This window comes from Apium graveolens, chromosome 2 (assembly GCF_009905375.1).
Source record: "Apium graveolens cultivar Ventura chromosome 2, ASM990537v1, whole genome shotgun sequence".
NCBI classification, from domain to species: Eukaryota; Viridiplantae; Streptophyta; class Magnoliopsida; order Apiales; family Apiaceae; genus Apium; species Apium graveolens.
Genome location: NC_133648.1, coordinates 320,042,750 through 320,067,106, shown reverse-complemented (window position 1 = coordinate 320,067,106; position 24,357 = coordinate 320,042,750). Strand labels below are relative to the sequence as shown.

The 24,357-nt window shown below is 33.4% G+C and overlaps 1 protein-coding gene and 1 pseudogene across 2 annotated transcripts; one reads left to right on the top strand and one right to left on the bottom strand.

Annotated features, from left to right (window-relative positions):
* Nucleotides 1-941: 941 nt before the first annotated feature.
* Nucleotides 942-14,360, bottom strand: LOC141704957 (type IV inositol polyphosphate 5-phosphatase 7-like; annotated as a pseudogene).
* A 5,145-nt stretch (nt 14,361-19,505) lies between these two features.
* LOC141709035 (dolichol-phosphate mannosyltransferase subunit 1) lies at nt 19,506-24,019 on the top strand. Of its 2 annotated transcripts, XM_074512927.1 has the most exons (10): nt 19,506-19,524; nt 19,610-19,662; nt 20,282-20,414; nt 20,779-20,878; nt 20,973-21,006; nt 21,084-21,160; nt 22,466-22,491; nt 23,093-23,257; nt 23,336-23,450; nt 23,568-24,019. In XM_074512927.1, exons 3-10 carry the CDS (start codon nt 20,302-20,304, stop codon nt 23,670-23,672), a joined length of 735 nt encoding a protein of 244 aa, XP_074369028.1. In that variant the 5' UTR covers nt 19,506-19,524; nt 19,610-19,662; nt 20,282-20,301; the 3' UTR covers nt 23,673-24,019. The 2 variants fall into 2 exon arrangements, with proteins under 2 accessions (XP_074369028.1, XP_074369027.1); XM_074512926.1 differs by lacking the exon at nt 19,506-19,524 and having other exon boundaries at nt 19,525-19,662.
* The last annotated feature ends 338 nt before the right edge of the window (nt 24,020-24,357 follow it).

The window sequence follows — 24,357 nt, the reverse complement described above, 5'->3', positions numbered from 1 at the left end:
ACTAGAGTAAAATCGAGGTTCTAAAACAATCAAAACCAACAATAGCACACACAAACGTGGCTTAACTAAACAACATTCGCTTTTATGGAAGAGGTTGGTTGCTTGGGTTCTTACAAGTTGAATAAATGGACTCTTTTAAGAGCTTGTTGATGAAGATGAATCCAGGGGCACCGAGACCCAAGGATGGAGAGCCCCTCCTTCTAGCGCCAAATGATAACTCCTGGTGGCGGGGCTGCTCCTTCGTCGCCGTGCCTGGATCCTTCACTGCTGTGGTGCTGTAGCTGCTGTGGGGCTCCTACAAAATAACACTGGAAGAGGGGTTTGGTCCCACGGCGCCTCCGACGTGAGAGTAAGAACTCGCTTTTGGGGAAGATGAAGATAGTAAGGAATGAGAGATGGTTGTGTGTATATGTCAGTATGTGAGAATGATTAACCCCAAAACCTCACCTTCTTGGGCTATTTATAGCCCAAGGATAGGGTTTTGGGGTTGGTACCTTTGAATCGTAGCCATTGGTTCTGGGAGCGGAGGACACCTGGCGGGAGTGGATGTTTTACACGTGTCAGTACGAGACTGGCCGAGGAATGTTCTGAGGATCCTCTGACACGTGCCTTGATTACTCCCATGATTGATGCGTGATAGTTACTCCCATCATGTGTTTGGGCCAGCGTCTCACGTGCTGGGATTACTCAAGGTTGGGGTCGCGGGACTGGACGAGTCAGGACTGGTAGTGTTAGGACTAGACTGAGTTGGGAGGCCAGGACTAGTCCTCCTAGGAGTTGTATGGAGTTAGGAGTCTGGGGCCAGTCCTTCTAGGAGCTGTATGGAGTTAGGAGTCTAGGACTAGTCCTCCCAGGAGCTGTATGGAATTAGGAGTCTAGGACTAGTCCTTCCAGGAGCTGTATGTAGTTAGGAGCCTAGTCCTTCCGGGAGCTGTGTGTAGTTAGGAGCCTAGAAGTAGTCCTCCCAGGAGTTATGTGGAGTTAGGAGCCTAGGAGTAGCCCTCCCAGGAGCTATATGGAGTTTCGATCTTAGGAGTAGTCCTCCTAGGAGCTGTATAGAGTTGAAAGCCTAGGAGTAGTCCTCCCAAGAGCTATATGTACTATCAGCAGTAGCTCCTCTGCCTCGATCCTAGAGGTTGAACAACTCATGCTTTTCCTCAAACCACTATTTGAAGACTCAACCTCAGCCCAAAATATGTTGTAAACTGGTCTATGATCAGAGAATCTAGATTCCCCTCGCACATAAGAAAGTTGATGGAGACCTCCTTCAAACCACAAGATTCGATCGCACCTTCTCAATTGGAAACAAATACTAGATTAGTGCCTTGAATCACCTAATTGGAAGTTGTAACCGCTTACACTCAAGTTTTTGTAAAGAGATCTTACCATGCAGGGCTTCTTCGTTTCTCTTTTGGGTGCATATTTTCACCAGTGTATCTGTCCGAGTTATTTGAATACTTGTATGTAGGAGGGAAGTATATTTTACCTTCCTTCCAACCCTCAAAAACACGCCCCCTACGCTGCTCTATGCGCAACTGTAAAACAAATAGAGGTACTTTAATAATTGTTCTCGTAAAAATACAATTTTCGCAAAAGATACAGAGTAGATCAAGAGCCGAGATGTTTGCATGCCTGGTCATTCTCTAACAGAGCTCTCCAGTTTTGCATCTCTACAAGAGCTTTGGTTGTTCGGTGGGAAAGGGCAATTCGATAATTTAGGTCTCCGAGCCAGATGATTCGACTGGTCAAAATAAACTTGTTAGAATGCTTGTTGTACTCTTTATCATGACATATTCATATTAAGCTTTTTACAGTAATATGGTGAAAATTGACATAATAAAACTTCTAGAGGGTGTTCAAGCACTGAAGTAAAATTGCTATAATTTTGAGATAATTATATGCAAATTTTTGTGAGAAAAAACTTATGGCTGATTGATATGCTTTCATCTTACTCAAGTTGAAGAATTGTTTCTGAGGATTTGTCAATACAGACGCCGCGAACTTGTGGAAATCTTGTATTTCTTAGGATCTCCATGACATCAGAGTTCCTTCTTAGCTCATCACCTTCCTTCTGTCCTGAGGTCAAATGGCTGCAGATGAAGCAAAAGCTTGTTTGATGCACCATCATGCTCACTGAGATGGACCCCTGAACATAAAATTGGAATAATTTCAGTTTTAAATCTAAAAAAATTAAAAGTATGTTTTTAGGCATAAAAAGCATACCTTATTTCCTAGATAACCCATTAATCCTCTACCAACACAGGATACTTTCAAGTTCCTGACAAGCTCCCTTAAATCACTCCTCACCCATATTGTAAGAAAAACTCCAACCATTTGCTTACTTGCAACTAAGCAGTATCCATCTTCAACAGGTGCAGACACGCCATTAAACACCGGTGAGGATAAAACAGTGCTAGGTGAATCTCCAGGCCCATAATCATCATCAGAGGAGCCCCATTTGGAGTAGTCACTCGGCCTCTGACCCCAAGAATAATCGCTTGCCCTGCGGCTTGAAGAATAGTCACTTGACCTTTGAACTGAGGAATAATCACTTGGCCTACGACTTGAAGAATAGTCACTTGGCCTGTGACTTGAAGAATAATCACTTGGCCTCTGACCCCACCTAAAGTTAGGGTCATAATTACTTGGCCTATGGCCAAACATTACTCTGTCACAAACACTAAATCTTCGATCGGGCTGAGGTTGTGAGCTTGTATAGTCACAGTCATTGCTCCAGTAACGAGGTGTCTGAAATGATCTACGATGGAAGAAAGACGAGTTCTTTTGCCTGGTTGATCCCTCAAAGTCAGCATCTAATTCAACAATAGGATCAATGATAGGAGATGGTGTATAACGTCCACTTCCTCCATTTGTTCCCGGACGATTATTTAATGTTTTGCGAATTAGAGCTAAGCCATTTTTTAGCAGCACCATTGTCTTCAGCACCCAAAATATTACCGGCATTCAGAGGAACTATTTCTTGAAATCTGAGTGTCAAGAGTATAAAGCAAAGGTTCTTGATCATCAAATTGTTAGAAAATTAGGATTTTAGAGCTTAATTTAATTATGTTCTTGATGTTAATCCTAAAATCTAATGATTGGAAATTGTTCAATGATATTTGAACTTAAATTTTCATGTATGGTTTTAAGAATTTTCTTAATGAAATCCATATGAAATGAGAGTTGAAAGTAGCTTGGAAAAGCTTGGAAAAATTTGAGAATGTTTGTCCCACATTGAAATAAATAAAGGAGGGTGTGTGCTTTATATGGTATTACCCACATGAGTAGTATACAACTACTAAGGTGTGTGATGGTCCATTGTGTTGTTGTGCGTTTCATGCGCACACACACACACGCGCACCCCGCCCCGCCCCGCCACGCACCGCACCGGACCGGACCGGACCGGACCGGGTCGGGTCGAAGGGCGAATGTCTCGGCGTCTCGCGTACGCGAGGCGACCTGGGCGAGGATTTTATTTATTTGAGAATTATTTTAATTCGAATTTATTTATCGGTGACTGGATTTGACTGGATTATTGGGCTGGGTACTGAAATAGGCTAAGTCACTTTGTTAGTGGGCTTAGTCTAAATACATTGAACCTGCAAATAATCTGATCTGTAACAAGTTCTGATATCAGAATCAGAACTTAAGAACTGATGAATAAAATCAGAACTTAACAAGTTCTGATATCAGAATCAAAACTTAAGTACTGATGAATCAAATCATAACTTAACTTAAGTTCTGATAATAATGTGGGTGTTAATGTGAAAAGCTGTTACAAATAATTTAAATTCAAAATCTGATCAGTTTTGATTTTTTCATTAATGAAGCAGTTTAATTCAGACATTAAGTGTGTTGACAGTTTCATTTTTCCTCTCCTATAAATAGAGGCTAAACTGAATGTATAAGATATATACACACTACATTCTCTTCTCTTCTCTTCAACCTCTCTGCATTTCTCTCCCACAAGTCCTGAAGTGCTGATATTTTCCGGCGACTGAGGTGCTGGTCGAAGTGGAGCTTTTGTTGCTGCTGTTAACATAAACTCCGAGCTGTTTTATCCTGGTGGAGATATTGTGCACATCCCAAACGCAGCAGGTAGGGGCAATATTCTCTTCAAGAGCAGCCATGACTTCGAGCAAGGCCTGGTGACTCAGCTGTGATCATTTTTCTTGGCATTTTGTATCTGTGAACCTTTATTTCAGTCACTGTTAAAAGCTATGGTTTCGGGTACATCTTTCTTTCTCTCTTCGTTATTTCAGTTACTGATTTTGTTTACCTGCATGTTTTGTTTTGTTAACTGTGGTCTTGGCCTAAACTTGCTAAATTCTTTATACACTTGCTTCTATGTTGCTATATTTGTTAGTGAGATTTACAACACAAATGACATAGTTTAACAAAAGCATATGTGAAGATTAAAACCAAAGACTCATACCCAAGTACATACATGTCTGCAGGAGGTGAGGCAAGAAGCCAATCATCTAGGTTCATACTACTTGATGGTGATTTTCCACCCACATTCCACGTAGCTGAAAAAATGTTGTTCCGTTTAAAAGTTCAAAAATTAGGAAAACTATCAAATAGGTTAGTAGCAAAGTGCTGAATTGCATAAAAGTTTACAACTTTGTAGTAGACAAACCTATAGTTCTGCACATTTATCACCTGAGGATGATCAAGATCAACTCTCCCTTTCCAAATGTGATCCGAGGATTTACTAAAGTTTTCTGTGCATCCAACTTAAAGAAAAGAGTTGTAATAAGTTTCATGGCAGGAGATAGGAATTTTAGCAAAACTTTAAGCAAACTATATTGTTCTTTCTTTTTTCCTAATTAACTATCTTTACTTTAAGGTACTAATAAATCCGAACATGAAACTTACCTGTTTTACTCTTCTTGATTGTACATGGCTCTCTTTCAGAGAAGCTACTCCTGCATTCCACATTACTACCTAAAACAAAAAAAATTATCATTTGATGACACAAGAGCAGAGATTGATTCTTTGATCATATCGACAGGAGCAATAAACTTGATAACATCCTAAAAAAGCTAAATTAGTACAGAAGAATCAAATGATCCACTTTGAAGAGTATTTTTTTTAATTAAATCCTAGATATGAAGAAAAAAAGCTCAGGGTAGCAGTGACACACTTAGACTTAGAAACCAATGAACTTTTGAATTTAAATGGTCACATGGTATATTCAATTGCAGAGCAAGCATTATTATAACAATAACTAAAATTACCTACCAAATCTTTGAATCACCAACTGATCCAAATTTCTGACCAACTCTAACAGTGTGATCCAAATATTTGATCCAAATTAATTTTTACATATAATAATATATAAATATCTGTTATTCCTAATGAACTAACAATGAGATTTACAGAAGGGGGGTTGAATGTAAATCTCAAAACTTTTTCAAGTTTTGAGCAGTTTCAAAGGCTGTGTGTTTAAGATAAACAAGTGTATGAATTGCTTTAAGCTAATACAGACAGATATATATTCAAACACTAATGTAAATAACACAACAGACCTTAAAAACTTTTCTGGTGGATTGTTGTTCCACCAGAGATGGTATTTCAGAAAATCTGTGATTCAAGAAGTTGATCACAGCTGCGTCCTAGTACAAACTAGATGATTTTTTTCTCAAGATTTTTCTAAACAGCTCTGGAAAAATTCTCATCTAATTACTAGGTGCTACTTAGTTTTTATATTACCAAGTGTACAAGTGAAGACAAAGATAAAAATACAATAATAAAATAAGTTCTCCACTTGTTTCTTTTCCTTTTTACTCCAGTTCATTGTTGACTATTGCCTCTTTATGCTAGAGTAGAACGGCTGCTTTTTCTGATGTTCCTGAAATAGGCTACCACATCTCAATTGTCTCTGTCAACCCATGTGCCTCTGTTCGTAGGTACAACTACCACTTGTCAACTGCTATTTAACAGAACATCCGTTGAAGCCTTCATCCGTTGATGGCTTTATCCGTTGATGTGTTAGCAGTTGAAGCTCTATCTGTTGATGCACTCATCCGTTGAAGGATGTTATCCGTTGAAGCTTTAGAGACATCCGTTGAAGCTTTGTTCCTCATCCGTTGAAGGTCTTTAAGTTATCCGTTGACACCATTTCATTTATACAAAATTACAAGGCATGAAATATTTACAATTGGCTTTCCTATCTGCATATCCTCTAGTAGTCAACATGACTTATAATTTCCCTCAACATTTAAGAATTATATCTCAAATTCAGAGACTGAAATGTGCTACAACACTAGACTTATCTCAAATTATAGTGTTGTAGCATATTTCAGTCTCTGAATTTGAGATATAATTCTTAAATGTTGAGGGAAATTATAAGTCATGTTGACTACTAGAGGATATGCAGATAGGAAAGCCAATTGTAAATATTTCATGCCTTGTAATTTTGTATAAATGAAATGGTGTCAACGGATAACTTAAAGACCTTCAACGGATGAGGAACAAAGCTTCAACGGATGTCTCTAAAGCTTCAACGGATAACATCCTTCAACGGATGAGTGCATCAACGGATAGAGCTTCAACTGCTAACACATCAACGGATAAAGCCATCAACGGATGAAGGCTTCAACGGATGTTCTGTTAAATAGCAGTTGACAAGTGGTAGTTGTACCTACGAACAGAGGCACATGGGTTGACAGAGACAACTGAGATGTGGTAGCCTATTTCAGGAACATCAGAAAAAGCAGCCGTTCTACTCTAGCATAAAGAGGCAATAGTCAACAATGAACTGGAGTAAAATGGAAAAGAAACAAGTGGAGAACTTATTTTATTATTGTATTTTTATCTTTGTCTTCACTTGTACACTTGGTAATATAAAAACTAAGTAGCAGCTAGTAATTAGATGAGAATTTTTCCAGAGCTGTTTAGAAAAATCTTGAGAAAAAAAATCATCTAGTTTGTACTAGGACGCAGCTGTGATCAACTTCTTGAATCACAGATTTTCTGAAATACCATCTCTGGTGGAACAACAATCCACCAGAAAAGTTTTTAAGGTCTGTTGTGTTATTTACATTAGTGTTTGAATATATATCTGTCTGTATTAGCTTAAAGCAATTCATACACTTGTTTATCTTAAACACACAGCCTTTGAAACTGCTCAAAACTTGAAAAAGTTTTGAGATTTACATTCAACCCCCCTTTTGTAAATCTCATTGTTAGTTCATTAGGAATAACAACATCATTTTTTATGATAAATATATTAATAGATAGGTCAATAATCAATGGTAATGAAAATTGAAAAATGGACTAAATTGGTTGAACTACTGATTTACGGTTTATCAAAAATCGAGAATTTATCGAAATGCTAAATCGAAATAATATCGAACATATTTTTATATTCTTTTTAAAATATATAAGTAAAATAATTATATTTGAGATGTGTAAAATTGCATTTATACATCCGTACTAAGTTATAACATTATTTTGTGTGCATTATTTATTAAAATAATAAGAGTCTTAATCATCTTTACGCATCTCTCTTCTTCTTCCCTTATCTTTTCAGTTTCTATTCGGTAGCCGTCTAATTTCTTCATTTAAAATCGTCATTCTTCACCAACTCGATGCTGAGTATATTTCTTCTTCTTTTTCTTCTCTTCATAGCCTCAAATCGTGTGTTTGTTTTATCAAATTTTGACCGGAAAATTGCCGATTTTGATCGAAAATGGCAAAAATGTTGTATGCTTCGATTTTGCTCAATAGATTGTTTGGTTGTCTTGTAGCAATTTATCGGCGAAATTTTCGATTTCCATACCACTGCAGTAATCTTATACTCCCTCTGTCCGTCCCAATTGTTATCGTTTCTGGGAGAGTGTCCGACATGCATTTTAAGATGAATAAAAAGTATAGTTCTATAACTTTTTTAAAAAAAATCTATATAAAAATAGAATATTTAAACTTTTATTCAGAAAAATAATTTTTTTTAAAAAAGTTAAAGAACTATACTTGCTCTTCATCTTAAAATGCATGTCGGACAATCTCCCACAAACGATAACAATTGGGAGGGACGGAGGGAGTAACTCTTTTACTTATACCTCTGAAAAAACTTTAAATTCATTAATGTAAGAAAAATGATTCACCTTACTATTGTAAAATATTAATGTAACTGTAATGAACTTGATATTTTAATATTTTATTATATATATCCAAATTTTCAAACCCGTCTTAGTTTATATTCAATTTGGTCATATAATAAGAATCTCAACTTTATTATAAACTCTCATAATAACCCACTTTTTTATTCATATACAAAGAGAATGTCTATTATATTTCTTGAATTTAATACTTGATACACTAATATGGTCATTTTCAGATTAGCTAACATATTAAATTTATTTGTTGAATATAAATTTATTTTAAATAAAGTCTTCAAAAAAATAAGAATTTAGTATATATACATGCAAATATTATTAAATTTTAGATATCTAATTATAGGTTGTTAATATTCAATGATAAATGGTAACATATATAAAATTATTAATACTAATGAGTTAGGTGTAATTAATACTCCCTCCGTCCCATTTTATCTGGCTACCTTACTATTTTTATCTGTCCCAAAATTCTGTCCATGTTTCCATATTTATCAAGTTAATTCCATTTATACCCTTCTTTAATTTAAACTGATAGTCTCATTTTTTGGTTGATTAACGAGCTACATTAATGGATACACATATATCAACCTCTTGATCTATTAAGTACAGTTCATGATTCCAACAGTAAATTTAAGTGCTAAACAAAGTGATAGCAAAAGTTTCCCTCCTAGAAATTTTCATTCATTGGCGGGAACACACCAAAATTTAGCTCTCTTTTTTTTCCCCTTAACTTGTTCCATGAATTCAAAAAATAATTTTTTTTTTAGAAAATAAGAAGTACGGTAAGCAATCACAACAAATGTCACAAAAAAAATTCAAAGTTTAATAATTATTCATTTGATAGCAAATTAATTGAATCCTCACTCAGTCACTTCTTTAATTTACAAAATTTTATTTAATAAAGAAATCAATTAAAATTATTGCATTTTAAATTGAATTTTACTTAAAAAAAATCAATATTTTATCTAGTAACATATATAAAAAATAATATAGAAAACTATTATAAATATCATATAAAAAATGCAAAGAACTTGTAATTCATGTGTAAAAATTCTATGAAATAAATAGCAAAATTTTATTTTACAAAGAAATCAAATTTAAATTATTGCATTTTAAATTAAATTTTACTTAAAAAAATTCAATATTTTATCTAGCAACATATACAGAAAATAATATAGGAAACTATTATAAATATCATATAAAAAATGCAAAGAACTTATAATTCATGTGTAAAAATTCTATGAAATAAATAATCAAATTTTATTTTACAAAGAAATCAAATTTAAATTATTGCATTTTAAATTAGATTTTACTTAAAAAAATTCAATATTTTATCTAGCAACATATACAGAAAATAATATAGGAAACTATTATAAATATCATATAAAAAATGCAAAGAACTTATAATGCATGTGTAAAAGTGTATGAAATAAATAACATAATTTTATTTAATAAAGAAATCAAATAGAATTATTGCATTTTAAATTGAATTTTACTATTATAAATATCATATAAAAATTCAAAGAACTTATAATTCATGTGTAAAAGTGTATGAAATAAATAACATAATTTTATTAAATAAAGAAATCAAATTAAAATTATTGCATTTTAAATTAAATTTTACTATTATAAATATCATATAAAAAATACAAAGAACTTATAATTCATGTGTAAAAAGTCTATGAAATAAGTAACATAATTTTATTTAATCTTAAAACAAACAAATTAATATCATATAAACAATTCAAAGAACTTATAAAAAATGTTTAAAAAATGTACTTTAAAATTTTAAAACACTTGGCTAAAAAATTAATTTACAATATGATTTATGTTAAAAAAATTACTTTTATTTATAACTAATTTTACATCAATATAAATATAATTGGGAATTAACATTTTAATTTTTTAGTGTTTCATGTTTATTTTTCTAAATTTTGATGATTTTTTCTATATATAGTTATTGTCAACAAAAAAACACTTTATAAAATTTGACAAGAATACTTAGAATAAAGTGTAGAAATTGAAAGATAAAATGATATTTGAAATTAATATTAGTCCATTACACCAATTCTTTAAAAAACACTTTCATACATAAATTAAGACTTGACAAATGACAAGAAAAAACATATTTAAGCCGTGACAAATGACAAGAAAAAACCCGAAACACTTTTTAGTAGCAACAACCTGAAAAGATATGAAACATGGATTCATAAAAATATTTAGAAGGAAATTTTAAAATATTAAAATAAAAAATAATGAAAAAACTCACCATCACAACATGCTATGAATATGCTTAACATTTTCATGATATTTTGTTGTTTTTCAATGGACATATTTTCTGGTGGTTCTGGCTGATTTGCTTCCATAATTTTTGGTATATGTGATGGCTCTTTGAGATCAAAATAAATCTTCTTCCTTTCTTCAGGTGGTGGCTCATGATCAATAAAAACTTTTTTTTCCCATCACAATATTCTTTTACCGTAGATGTAGTGTAATATAGATATACATGTATATACTATTTCACTCCCACCACACACGTATATTTATGTAAACATTCACTTCTTGTACAATTTTCCATGAGTCAAATTTAAATCCCAATGCATTCAATCATTGAAACTACAATAAATTAATTATAAAATATTTACACCTGACTTTATAAATAAAGGTAATATAGTCATGTTTAGTGTAAAATTAAAGTTTCTTAATATGTGTGTAAAAGTCAAATCAGCCAGATAAAATGGGACGGAGGGAGTATATGTTATTAAATATGGAAATTATTTATATTTATTAATAAGCAGTAATAATGACTTAAGTGTACTTAATACATGGTATTAAATTTGACAATTATTTGTATTTATTATTGAGGGGTAAATTAGTAATTTAGAATAAATTGTCTCACCCAACCCCCTATTTGCTCTATTATATATATAATAGATTAGATCGACGAGTCATTAAATTAATTGATCAAGCTCGTATGGATACATTGGTGTCAAATTTAGAAGCTTCAAATTAGGGATTCTTAGAAACGGAGTTCCAAATTTTGAGTTCAAATTAGTGCTTATTCACTTAAAACTTCAACTAATTAGGTTCTCTACCTTTGATTTCAAGTCTTTTTCGGTATATTTGGAGTTTTGGGGTTTGGATTTTAGATATTTTGATGTTGATTTTAGGTATTTTGTTTCAGCTTAACTTAATTTATAAAGTCATTTACCTTAATGCTCGATTAATCAAAATTTTTAATGCCACTTATTGTTTATTATATTATATTGAACAATTGATTTTCTTAGCATTGTATTAAATAACATCTATAAACTTTTCTTAGCATTATATTAAATAATATTTTTTTAAGAAAAATAATAACCGAACAAAACCGAAACCGGTTAACGGTTAATCGAACTGAAAATAACCGTTCCGGACAGTTCAATCACAGTTAATAGCGAGAAACCGAACCGACATACATGGTTCGGTAACGGTTTTCGGTAAAAACCAAACTGAACCGAACCCGTCTTCCGAGAAATTCAATCAACATCTTACCGATTGCATCCCCTTTGTGACTTCCAAATTGACGGAAATTTAAAATTTTCTTGCAAAGCTTCCAAGTTTTATTTATCCAGTGAGTTGTTAGACACATGTAATCCAAATTATGAACTGATGTCCACGTGTCCATGGTAACAGATACTCTTTCAGAGACCAGGCTTGTTTTTAACTTTTACAACTCATCGTCTTATATCTTTTGGCAATCCCTTGCAACCGTCCATCTACTGAAAATTTTAAAATTTGGCTCTGCTTCTTTTATAAATTCTATGAAGCCTTCGTGCTCCACAATTCTAAAAGGCTGATTATCCTTGATACACATTAATGTGACCTTCTTTCTCATTTTTCCTGATCAAATGTATGCGCTTTAAGTGTGTGAGAATTGTCATTTGCGAATAAATTCTAAAACTTCAGTGTTTTTTACAATTTGTCCAGATTTATACGCAAAGGGGATTAAGCACACAACATTTTTAAATGGTTCATCATTGCGGATGTTCCATTTTTATTTGTGTTTGTTCCAATAACCACGCCACAAAATTTTCACTTCGATTTTTCAAAATCTTTTAAACAACCTTTGATTTCATCGAAATAATCCCATGCTTTTGAATTCTTCTTCCCCTTCTTTTCACACTTAATTTAATTTTTCTCTTGTTAACAGGCAGCAACCCTGTAATACTGTAACACAAATACAAATACAATACACAAGAATTTCGAGGATATGAGCAATTAAACGACAACTACAAAAAACTGGAGAAAGCAAGCATTGCAACAAAGATACAAATAAATCACAAATACATTTCAAGGCTAATGGCTCTTCTTGGCATATGAGTGGTCGTATGACCCAATAGAATCGTAACATTTGTGTTACGCAAAACAACAACTTGCGGGAGTATGCTGCTAAAAATTAAATTCATATCAGCTCATTAAAATAGATTGATAATACAAAATGCATTAACAGTACACCACACAAAAATCAAAATTTATATATGACAGTTATTAGATGTGAAAGAGTAGTCAATTTGAGAGACCATGAGATAGCACAGAGTATGAGATAGTAGAGACCTCTTCTAGGGATGTTCCAAGTGTTCGACCGAGCATAAACCTAAAATTTTGAGGTACACATTTTCTATATACATATATTTTCTTTGTTTGAAAAAATAAAAACAAGTATAACTTTCTTTTCTAATAAAAAAAATAGACAATTAGAAGAAATGTTAAATATAAAATAATTATATATTATTATTTAGAATTAAAGCATAAAAAAATTAATCATAAATATTAAATAAGTAACACAAAATTTAGGAAAAAATTACTAGGTGAATAAAAATATTAATTTTTTTTAATAAGTACTATAAACTACTGGCCTTGATAATAAAATACAAAGAAAATAATATTTTTTTCTTAAATAACTTGTACATTATATCATTTTCTAAATAATGCAGTTTTTAGGTAATTAGTTTATTTTAAAATATAGTAATATTTACATATTAAATAGAAATTTTAATTTAAAATTTTAATTAATTAATGTTTCTATATAAATTTAAATAAGTTTACATATGAATTATGTTTTATGTAATTATCTTATTATTTATAATTACTTTATCTTACTGTTATGTACTTGTAATATTTTTAAAATTTTAAATTAATTATAATTATGTTAAAAATATTAATTTTTATTATTGTATTATTTGCTAGTATTATTTTTGATAGCCGAGCTTGTTTTTTAGTTTTGTAACGGGCATATAAAATTTCAGGGAGAGTGTTCGAGATAAAGAGAGAAAAAAACGTAAAATTTATTGTGAATAACGTGTTGTAGATCTCGAATTACTGGATAATGTATGACTTAATAAATGCACATCGAGAGAGTAGAAATTGAAGAGAGAGAATTATTGTTCAATATATTTTTTCAGTGTGTCTGATTTCAATTACTGAAGGTCCTATTTATACTTACAAAAAAATAGGATAAGATTACACATATTACGAAAAAATAAGATAGGATTGCACGTGCTATGAAAGGATAAGATATGATTGCACGTGCTACGAAAGGATAAGATAGGATTTTAATCAAAATTCTTCCTTACTAAGTTTCTTCTCTGAGAAGTTGTGCGAGTCTTCTTTAGTAAGTATCGCGAGTCTTCCTTAGTAAGATTTGACAATCATTATTATAACACTCCCCCTTGATTGTCAAATGTGAGTTATTGCAAAGATGATTGCCTCGTTAAAACCTTGCAAGGAAAAACCCAGTGAGATAAAAATCTTGACGAAGGGAAAAGAGTACAGTCTCCCCCTGAATAAAATGTCTCACATTTTGACATTTTGATGTAGCAAACTTTTTAACTTCCGCATACCCATATTATTTCTCAGCTTCTCAAATGTTGATGTAGGTAGTGACTTTGTAAGTATATCCGCCAGATTATCGCATGAGCGAACTTGTTGGACATCAATATCACCATTTTCTTGAAGTTCATGAGTGTGGAAGAATTTTGGCAATATGTGTTTTGTTCGATCCCCTTTAATATATCCTTCCTTAAGTTGTTTGATGCATGCCGAGTTATCCTCGAATAAAACTGTAGGACTTTCCGAAATACTTGATAATCCACATGATTCTCGAATATGTTGAATGAACGACCTTAGCCAAGTACATTCTCTGCTTGCTTCATGAATTGCTAGTAACTCTGCGTGGTTTGATGAAGTTGCAGCCATAGTCTGTTTTGTAGACTTCTAAGAGATAGCAGTATCACAATATGTAAATAGGTAACCTGTTTGTGATCGTCCAAAATGAGGATCTGATATGTATCTCGCATATGCATATCCAACTAGCCATGATCTTGAATTGTTTAGGAAGAATAGTCCAAGATCGATTGCCCCTCGAAGATATCTGAATATATGTTTAATTCCATCCCAATGCCTTTTAGTAGGGTCAAAACTAAATCTTGCCAACTGGTTCACTGCAAATGTAATATCAGGTCGTGTATTGTTTGCAAGATACATGAGAGCGCCAATTGCACTGAGATATGGAACTTCAGGTCCAAGAGCCTCTTCATCTTGTTTTCTAGGACGGAAAGGATCCTTTTCAACCTCGAGTGATCGAACAACCATTGGTGTGGTTAGTGGATGAGCTCTGTCCATGTAGAACCGATCAAGAATTTTTTTAGTGTAGTTTGATTGATGAACAAATATTCCTGAAGATAAGTGCTCCACCTGTATACCTAAACAAAATCTTGTCCTTCCAAGATCTTTCATTTCAAACTCATTTTTTAAATAGTTAGCAGCATTAGTAATATCTTCAGTAGTACCGATAATATTCAAATCATCCACATATACAGCAATAAAAATAAAACCAGTTGATGATCGTTTAATGAAAATGCAAGGACACACTTGATTATTAACATATCTATCATTCAATAAGTATTCACTAAGCCTGTTGTACCACATACGACCAAATTGTTTCAAACCATACAATGATCGTTGTAATTTAACAGAATATAAATGTCGAGGCTTAGTGGCCTTAATATTTAATCCTTCAGGAATTTTCATATAAATATCACTATCAAGTGATCCATATAGGTATGCTGTCACAACATCCATCAAACGTGTTTCCAGTTTTTCCATACAAGCCATACCCATTAGAAAACGAAAAGTAACTTCATCCATCACAGGAGAGTACGTTTCCTGGTAATCAAAACCAGGTCTTTGAGAGAATCCCTGGGCTACAAGCCGGGCTTTATATCTCACAATTTCATTTTTCTCATTTCGTTTTCGTACAAATACCAATCTATTCCCGACGGGGACTACACCAGTTGGTGTTTGGACTGCAGGTCCAAATACATTTCTCTTGCGCAAGGATTGCAATTCTTCTTGAATCGCAATTTTCCATTTTGGACAATCATCTCGATGTCGACACTCTTCCACACTTTGTGGTTCAGGATCGGAGTTCATAATAATATCAGATGTCACGGAAAAATCATATACATCATCAACCTCAATACTCCCACGATCCAGTAATTTCGCGTTATGGACATAATTCGTTGAGATCTCATAGTTTTCAGGTACCTTTGCTTCTGTGGAAGCATTTGCCACTTCTGGGGCAACATTCTCTTCTGGAGGCAATCCCACGTCTGGGACTTTTGTTACAGCCACTTCAGGGGCTTGAACCTCTTCATGAGGCAATACCACTTCTGGGGTATTTTCTGAAACTTTTGCCACTTTTGGGGCAATTCCAATCAATTTTCGTTTTCGTGGTACAATATCTTTTGCACCAATAGGTCTACTACGCTTTTGGCGTGGCTTTGAATCACCAATCAATTCTTCAGGAATTGATTTCTTAGTAGGGATTTTAACTCGTGTCGGAGCATTAACAACAGGTATATGTGACCTTAAAATATGTCTAGAGTTACTAAAAGAATCTGACATTTGATTAGCAATATTTTGCATATGAATAATTCTTTGAACTTCAGATTCACATTGATTAATATGTGAATCAATATAATTTAATCCCGATGCATTCCATGATATTTCGGAATTTAATTTATGCAAATCATTATCTCCCCATAATTTAGGGAACATAGATTCATCAAAATGACAATCAGCATAGCGAGCAGTAAAAATATCACCAGTTAATGGTTCCAGATACCTTATAATAGACGGAGAATCAAAACCAACATATATACCAATTCTTCTTCGAGGTCCCATTTTAGTTCTTTGTGGTGGTGATATAGGAACATACACAGCACAACCAAATACTTTTAAATGAGATATATTAGGTACTTGACCAAGAACTAATTCTTGAGGGGATTGTTTGTGGTAAGCAGAAGGCCTTATTCTAATTATATTTGCAGCATGAAGTATTGCATGACCCCAAACAGATATAGGTAACTTTGCTCTTAGGAGTAAGGGACGGGCAATAAGTTAAAGTCTTTTAATCAAGGATTCTGCTAAACCATTTTGTGTATGTACGTGAGCTACCGGGTATTCGACTGAGATTCCTACTAACATATAATAATCATTAAAAGTCGCAGATATAAATTCAGCAGCATTATCTAGTCGGATTGATTTAATGGGATGGTCAGGAAATTGAGCTCGGAGTTTAATTATCTGGGCAAGTAATTTGGCAAAGGCTGTATTTCGGGTTGTAAGTAGACATACATGAGACCATCGAGTTGACGCATCAATTAAAACCATAAAGTACTTAAATGGGCCAGAAGATGGATGAATAGGACCACAAATGTCACCTTGAATTCTTTCTAAGAATTTTGGGGACTCGGTTTGAAGCTTAACTGGGGATGGTCGGATAATCAATTTTCCTAAGGAACATGTTGAATAATGAAGTTCATCTTGGGATATCATCTTTTGAGTTTTAAGAGGATGTCCCACAAAATTTTCAACGATACGACGCATCATAGATACTCCTGGATGACCGAGTCTTTCGTGCCAAAGGGAAAGTAGTTTTGGGTCTATGACTTTGGGGATGTTGACACTATGAGATTCAAGAACTCGTATACTCGTAATATATAATCCTGAAAAAACCGAGTGGAATTTTTTTAAGACCCTTTTATTGTCAACGATGTTTGAGGTGATGAGAAGGTATTCTTTTTCACTCTCATTAGTAGTTTCAACGTGAAACCCATTAAGACGGATATCTTTAAAACTCGGTAGGTTTCTAGTTGACTTGCTAGAGTATAGAGCCTCTTGTATGTGTATGTGTGTCTTATTTGGTAGAAGAAAACTAGCTTTCCCAAAACCTTCTATTATATTTGATGTACCCGATACCGTCCAAACATGTGAGTTGGTTTTAGTCAACTGTGAGAAGTATTTCTGACTCTGTAAAATAGTGTGTGTGGTTGCGCAGTCAACAATGCATATATCTTCCATCTCTATACATATATAAACGAAAAACATCTTTATTAAAAACACACCGAGTACATAGAACAACAATATGAAACAAGTACATAAAATGAGTACATAATGGAAATAAGTAAAACACAAAGCAAATAAGTAAAGCAAGACAATAAAAATGAAGTCTAGTCGTCTAAACCATAATAAAGATTAGCACCAGTGTCTATTTCATTTGAGGCCTTATCGATTGGTTCATTAACTAGATTATAATTAGCGAAGTTGGTTTCTACTCTCTTTCCATTATTCCTTTTGGATGACTCGTAGAGGTCAACAAGATGTTTGGGTGCGCGACAAGTACGTTGCGAGTGCCCCTCAGATCCGCACCTATGACAGATGCCTCGGTTCTCTCCTTCTTGGGGCGCCTTTCTTTTATTTGGCACTTCACGATGCCATTTCTGGTGGTCAGAGTTGTAACCATCACGTTGCCACTTCAGGTGTCCAGAATGATATTGATTGCGAAACCGACCACGGAAATTTCCACGTCCATGGTTTCGTCCATAACCCCGTTCACCTCTATGCCCTTTCCCACGTTCATTCTTCAGGAATGACGTGTTATGTACTTAGGTAACTGGGCAGAGCCTGTGGGACGTATCTGATGATTTTTCAGTAGCAACTCATTATTCTTTTCAGCCACAAGAAGGAGAGATATCAGCTCGCCATATTTCTGAAAATTCCGCTCCCTATATTGTTGAGCCAGGATCATAGTGTTGGGGTGAAAGGTTGAGAGGGTATTTTCAATCATTTTAGCATCAGTAATATTTTCACCACATAAAATTAATTTTGAGCTTATCTTGAAAAGAGCAGAATTATATCCAGCTACAGATTTGAAATCCTGTAAACTCAAATTAATCCAGTCATATCGGGCATATGGCAAATGAACAAATTTTTGGTGATCAAATCTATCCTTGAGATTATTCCAAAGGGTGAGTGGATTTTTGATAGTGAGGTATTCAGATTTTAGATCTTCGTGGATGTGATGTGATGCCTAAGAAAGATAATTGCTTTTGCATTTTGTTCAACAGTTTGGATTTTTTTTGGGTCAATAGTATTTTTTAGGCCTTTAGCACTAAGGTGTAATTCCGCATCAAGGACCCATGACAAATAATTATTCTCCGAAACATCCAAAGCAACAAACTCTAATTTTGCAAGATTCGCCATTCTGAATAGATTTTAAATAAGATTTAATATATCACATAATATTTAAACAGGCAAGTTGAAATAATAACTTTATACAAAAGTTACGACGACATAGCCGGCCAGAAAACTTTTGATTATTACTTGACGGCAGCGCCATCTTTATAGTATTATTTGACGGCATAGCCATCTTTATAGATTTCAATCAGTAAAATAAATAAATATGTAATAATAATTAGAATAAAATGAGTAAAAGAAATCGTACCTCTTTTATGAAATAGTTTTAGTTGATAGAGACTCGTGGGTCAGAATAAGTCGGAGCTCTTTCGAGAATAAAGTTTCAGTTGGCAGAGACTCGTGGGTCAGAATAAGTCGTAGCTCTTTTGAGAATAAAGCTTCAGTTGGCAGAGACTCGTGCTGATAACGTATATAAATGCACATAGAGAGAGTAGAAATTGAAGAGAGAGGTTCAATATGTTTTTCAGCGTGTCTGATTTCAATAACCTATTTATACTTACAGAAAGAACGATAAGATTACACATATTAGGAAAAAATAAGATAGGATTGCACGTGTTACGAAAGTATAAGATAAAATTGCATGTGCTACGAAAGGATAATATATGATTTTAATCAAAATTCTTCCTTACCAAGTTTTTTTTCTGACAAGTTGTGCGAGTCTTTCTTTAGTTAGTATTTTAATTTTTTTACGAAAGAAACGTAATTATTATGCAATAATTATAAGAAAGATGTATTTTTACGATAAGTACATTCCCAGTTAATTTTTTATTTATAAATTATAAACCCTAGCTTATTTCTTGTCTTTATTCACAAATCAAAGGTACTACTTTTATATATACATGTTTTGTATAATTCATGTATATATACATACTAATTGAGCTGAATTTTCAATTTCTTGATTTTAGGGTTTGGATCGTGAAGAAAGATCAAAACTTTGCTGTGCTTAAGCTCTATTGAGGTATGAATCTGATACCCTTTTCGATCTTTAATACATTTCTGAAATCTTTTGTGATCTTTTAGGTTTTTTTATTATAAAGTTTGGATTTCTATTTTTGTTTTGTAATTGGGTTGTTGTGTAAAAGTGATTTTATGTTTGTTTTTTTTGTTCTGATTGATTGATGACTTATGTTGTCTGCTCTTGTTTTGATGAATTTTAAGATTTTACGAATATGTGAGAATTTAATCATGTATGGGCTGCTGTTTTCGAGGTTGTGTCAAAAAGTGGGAATTGTTTTTGTGTAACATGGATTGGATGGTTTGATCCTTTTTATTTAAGTTTGGTTGTAATAGGGAAGTTTTTGAGAATTTCGGAAATGATTTGATATAAGTAGAGACGATTTTTTAATATAGGGTAAAGATTTAGGCTTTGTTAATTCATGTATGTTTTCATCCGCAACAACTATTCTTTGTAGTATTAGAAGATTGAGTTTTTATTGTTCATGATATCAAATTTAGTACCAAGCTAAAAGCCTAAAACAGTTAATGTTATATATTTTTTATATAGGAGTGACCTCTTATTTTCTAGATAAAATTATTAAGCATATGTTGAAACATGTTTCTTTTTCTATCATCATCAGTATTTTGATTCATCTCTGAAATGGACGAGGCGGAAAACAAGAAGAAGAAGAAATACATGAGTATAATAGTTCCTACTTACAATGAACGTCTCAACATTGCTCTCATCGTTTATCTTGTCTTCAAACATATCCCGTATGAATTTCACTCTCTCTCTCTCTCTCCCCCCTACCCCTCTCCCTCTCCCTCTCTATATGTAATTCTTAATTGAATTCAGTTCTCATTCTCTTATGTGTTACACTGCTTATTTCATTTATTTATATGTGTAGTATTATCAATATTCCGAGGTTTTGGAATTTCGATAAAATCATCAATTTTAGTAAATAGCTATCCTCCACTTTACTTTACTTGTAATTCCTTTATTAAGCCTTCACATTTTGTGCATTTTTTTTCTGTATCCTATTTGTATCCTGTTCAATTACTACCCTCAAGCGTGTCAAAAATTTAATGTTACCCCGTCTATATCGGATTTTTCTGATATTTTATGACTTTTGGTTAGGGATGTCGACTTTGAGATCATTATCGTAGATGATGGAAGTCCTGATGGAACCCAAGACATTGTCAAACAGTTGCAGGGTGTGTACGGTGAAGACCGTATTGTAAGTACAAATACAGTTAATCAAGTAATTATATGTTATTCTTACTTTGCATCTGTCACCGCTCATTATGGTATTATTTCTTTTTTGATTACAGCTGTTAAGGGCTCGCCCAAACAAGCTCGGGTTAGGTACCATCCTTCTCTTTCTCATTAAAATGCTTGTTGTTGAAAAGAATCAAGTCTGCCTTTATAAAGATCTGATTCAGGTACTGCTTATATTCATGGTTTGAAGCATGCGTCCGGAGACTTTGTTGTAATCATGGACGCTGATTTGTCGCATCATGTAAGTTTTTTTTATGCAATCTGGGATAAAATATTATGTGTACGCACGTTTTTATATGCATTGTTTGGACATCTATAGTTTGAGCTGATCAGTAGGTTTCTATATGTCAGTGTTAATAACATGTATGGCTAATCGAACCGTGGTATCTGTCTTCTCATAAGGCTTTGTTTTTCTTCGTGCATATAACTCTCTGTTTCTTGTGTGGCAATGTTATTAAGATGTGCGACTTTGTGGATTTTATTGCTCAACTTGTCCTAAACTGCTGTACTAAGCCCAAGATTAATGACTTGTTATTGTGAAGAAGGTTTCATTGTGCCTGTATAAAAAAAAGGTCCGGTGTACTTGTCCAAAAAAAAGGTTTCAATGCACATGGCCTGCCATCTTATTTGACTGAACTGGTTCGAGAGTATGCTTTAGATTCTGGAAGTAGGATTCTCACATAAAGCTTGTAACAATACAGAAAAAATATTAAAAAATTCTACGTGATCCCGTTGTTTTACTCTTTTTCATGATCCAATGTCAGATATGACCTCGCTGTACTCAGTTTTAAGTATCACACAAGTAGTTAACATTTCATTGAAGTTACAGATGCGAATAACGAATTTTTTTTATTGAATTCTCATCCAAAGAAGAAATGGAGACTGAAAAACTTGATTTTACTTTTTTAAGAAAGTTCATATTGAACAAATCTCTTTTGCTGCAGCAAGTTTTTGACAATTTTTTAGTGAATCACTGCATAACATATGTTTTATTTTTTCTCCCTGTTTAATATCGTATTCAGCAATTTTTATAATATTATTTAAAGACTCCTTGAGTATAGAAGGCAGTTACTCTTTTAAGAGATTGACATTCCTTAATTAGATTTATGTATACTGGACGTGTGTATATGCAATAATGCAATTAAGTGAAGAGTTATAGTTTCATACTTTTCTAGATGGCAGTGTTTATTACATGTACGACTGATTGAAGCATGGTATTTGGGTTCTTTCTAAGACTATTTTAGAGTGGCAGTGTTAATAATATGTCGTTTGATGCCCTTAGAACAGAAAAATTTTCTTTATTGCTATGAGATCCCGTCATATACAGCACACTTACATAGATTGTAGTATGCATTATAGGATACTGAAGGGTATTAAACTTTCAATAGAAGATGGATAGTTAATTACACAAACTCACTACAAGTACTTTTTTTGTGTTATTTTGGTTTCTTTTTCCTGCATTGGTTTCTCTGTAGCTACTACTACAAATTTTCATATTGTGAGTTGTATTAAATCATTGTTTCCTTTTTTTTTCCTGTTTACGCAGCCAAAGTACCTTCCAAGCTTCATCAAGTAAGCATCTCGGTCCTAAAATCTTTGTATGTATCTATCAGATGCATTGTTCTAAAAGACGGAAATCGGCATTGTTCGGTAAAGGAACCTTTCAGTGATTAATCGGACTGATTAATCGAAGCATTAATCAGATGTGTTTAATAAAATATAAAAATTATTAATTTATTATACTTAATATATTAGTTTAAGAAAATAGTGCAGTGATTAATCGGATTATAAAATCGAATCGGCAAAGCATATTAAAACGATTAATCGGGTGATTAATCGATAAAATCGGTGATTTTTAGAACAGAGATCAGATGATGTGGAAGAGCAAAACAGAACTAACGAATAAGTGCAAAATGCAAATGCTTGAAGCAAATAATTTTGTGTTGGAATTGATATATATTTAGTAAATACCTAGCTTAGTAAATAATAATGGATAAGTTATACTAGTAGGTTTCTGTTAGGACTTGTGGGAGTATATTTTAAAAAAAAAATCTTCCTCTTTTTTCTTCTGCATCCCAATCTTTCTTTTTACTTTTTATCTCATTTGAATGCTGTCCTGCACTTCTGCATCAACTACATATTCGTTAACTGTTTATAATTTCTTTAAAACTAGAAAGCAGATGGAGACAGGTGCAAGTATTGTTACTGGAACTCGGTATGTTAAAGGTGGTGGCGTGCATGGGTGGAATCTTATGCGCAAATTGACAAGTAGAGGAGCGAATGTCCTTGCGCATACACTTCTTTGGCCTGGTGTATCAGATCTAACCGGTTCATTTCGGTATTTTATCTAAATTCCAAGGTTCCTAAGCCTATTATTTTTGAATTTCAATTTATAGTATTTTTATATTTTCTGTAGGCTTTATCAAAAATCCGTGCTTCAGGATATCATAAGCTCTTGTGTTAGCAAGGGATATGTTTTTCAAATGGAGATGATTGTCCGGGCTTCCAGAAAAGGGTACCATATTGAAGAGGTAGAAGATAATAATAATCTCTCCAAACATGTCAAAAAATCATTGATGTTGCCTTGATTATTTTGGTCATTTATTGTTGCTATGGTTTTCTAAATTTTGACTGTACACTTGTTACAGGTTCCCATCACTTTTGTTGATAGAGTGTATGGTAGTTCAAAGCTTGGCGGGTCAGAAATAGTGGAGTATTTGAAGGGTCTCATATATCTTCTGGTTACAACTTGAAAAAATGGGTAAAGAGCTTTAGTCAGCTCGAAATTGTCTGAACTAATATAAAAAACTGGTGCTTCAAAATTATACATCTGTCCTCCCCCCCCAACCAAAGTGTTTTACTAGTAGTTTGTAATTGTCAAGTTGCACCTTCTCGGCCTTAACCTTGTGATAGGGCGTGGATAGGTTTTGGTGCAACATGTTTTATTATAGTTGCTGCACATTTTCCCCAAGGGCGATTGAATATTCAGCAATTTTTATGACTGTCTTTTGTTAATGTGAAATTAGGAGAGGAATTGAGAATACCCATCTATTTTGTAAATGCATCCATTAGACTATGTAGCTGACACCCTATTTAATTAGATTGAAGCTATCCATTAGACTATAGCTATGTAGCTGACTTGCATTTTTGAGTCACTAGTGTGAACCAGCCAATACTCTACAAAAACTCACCAAACTAATACTGCCGGTTAACATCTTTAAAGCGAGTAGAGGTTACCAAACAGCAGGGCACCTCAGCAGTCTAACATTCCACACCAAACGAACAACAGCAGACAACAGTCGAATCATGCAAACACCTACCAACAGTAGCCCTCTAATACCCAGGTTATTGTAGTTTTGGTCAACTGATCGGACTTTCTTTTTTGTCTAGGTTCTATCATGATTTCAGTGATTCCTCTCTTGTAAATCACCAAACCTT

What these genes read in the sequence shown, in the direction of transcription:
- LOC141709035 (XM_074512927.1), top strand. Translation starts at nt 20,302, where the DNA reads ATGGACGAGGCGGAAAACAAGAAGAAGAAGAAATACATGAGTATAATA. An exon ending in TACCTTCCAAGCTTCATCAA is followed by an intron (nt 22,492 to 23,092) that starts GTAAGCATCTCG and finishes CTTTAAAACTAG; the next exon opens with AAAGCAGATGGAGACAGGTG. An exon ending in AAGGGTACCATATTGAAGAG is followed by an intron (nt 23,451 to 23,567) that starts GTAGAAGATAAT and finishes CACTTGTTACAG; the next exon opens with GTTCCCATCACTTTTGTTGA.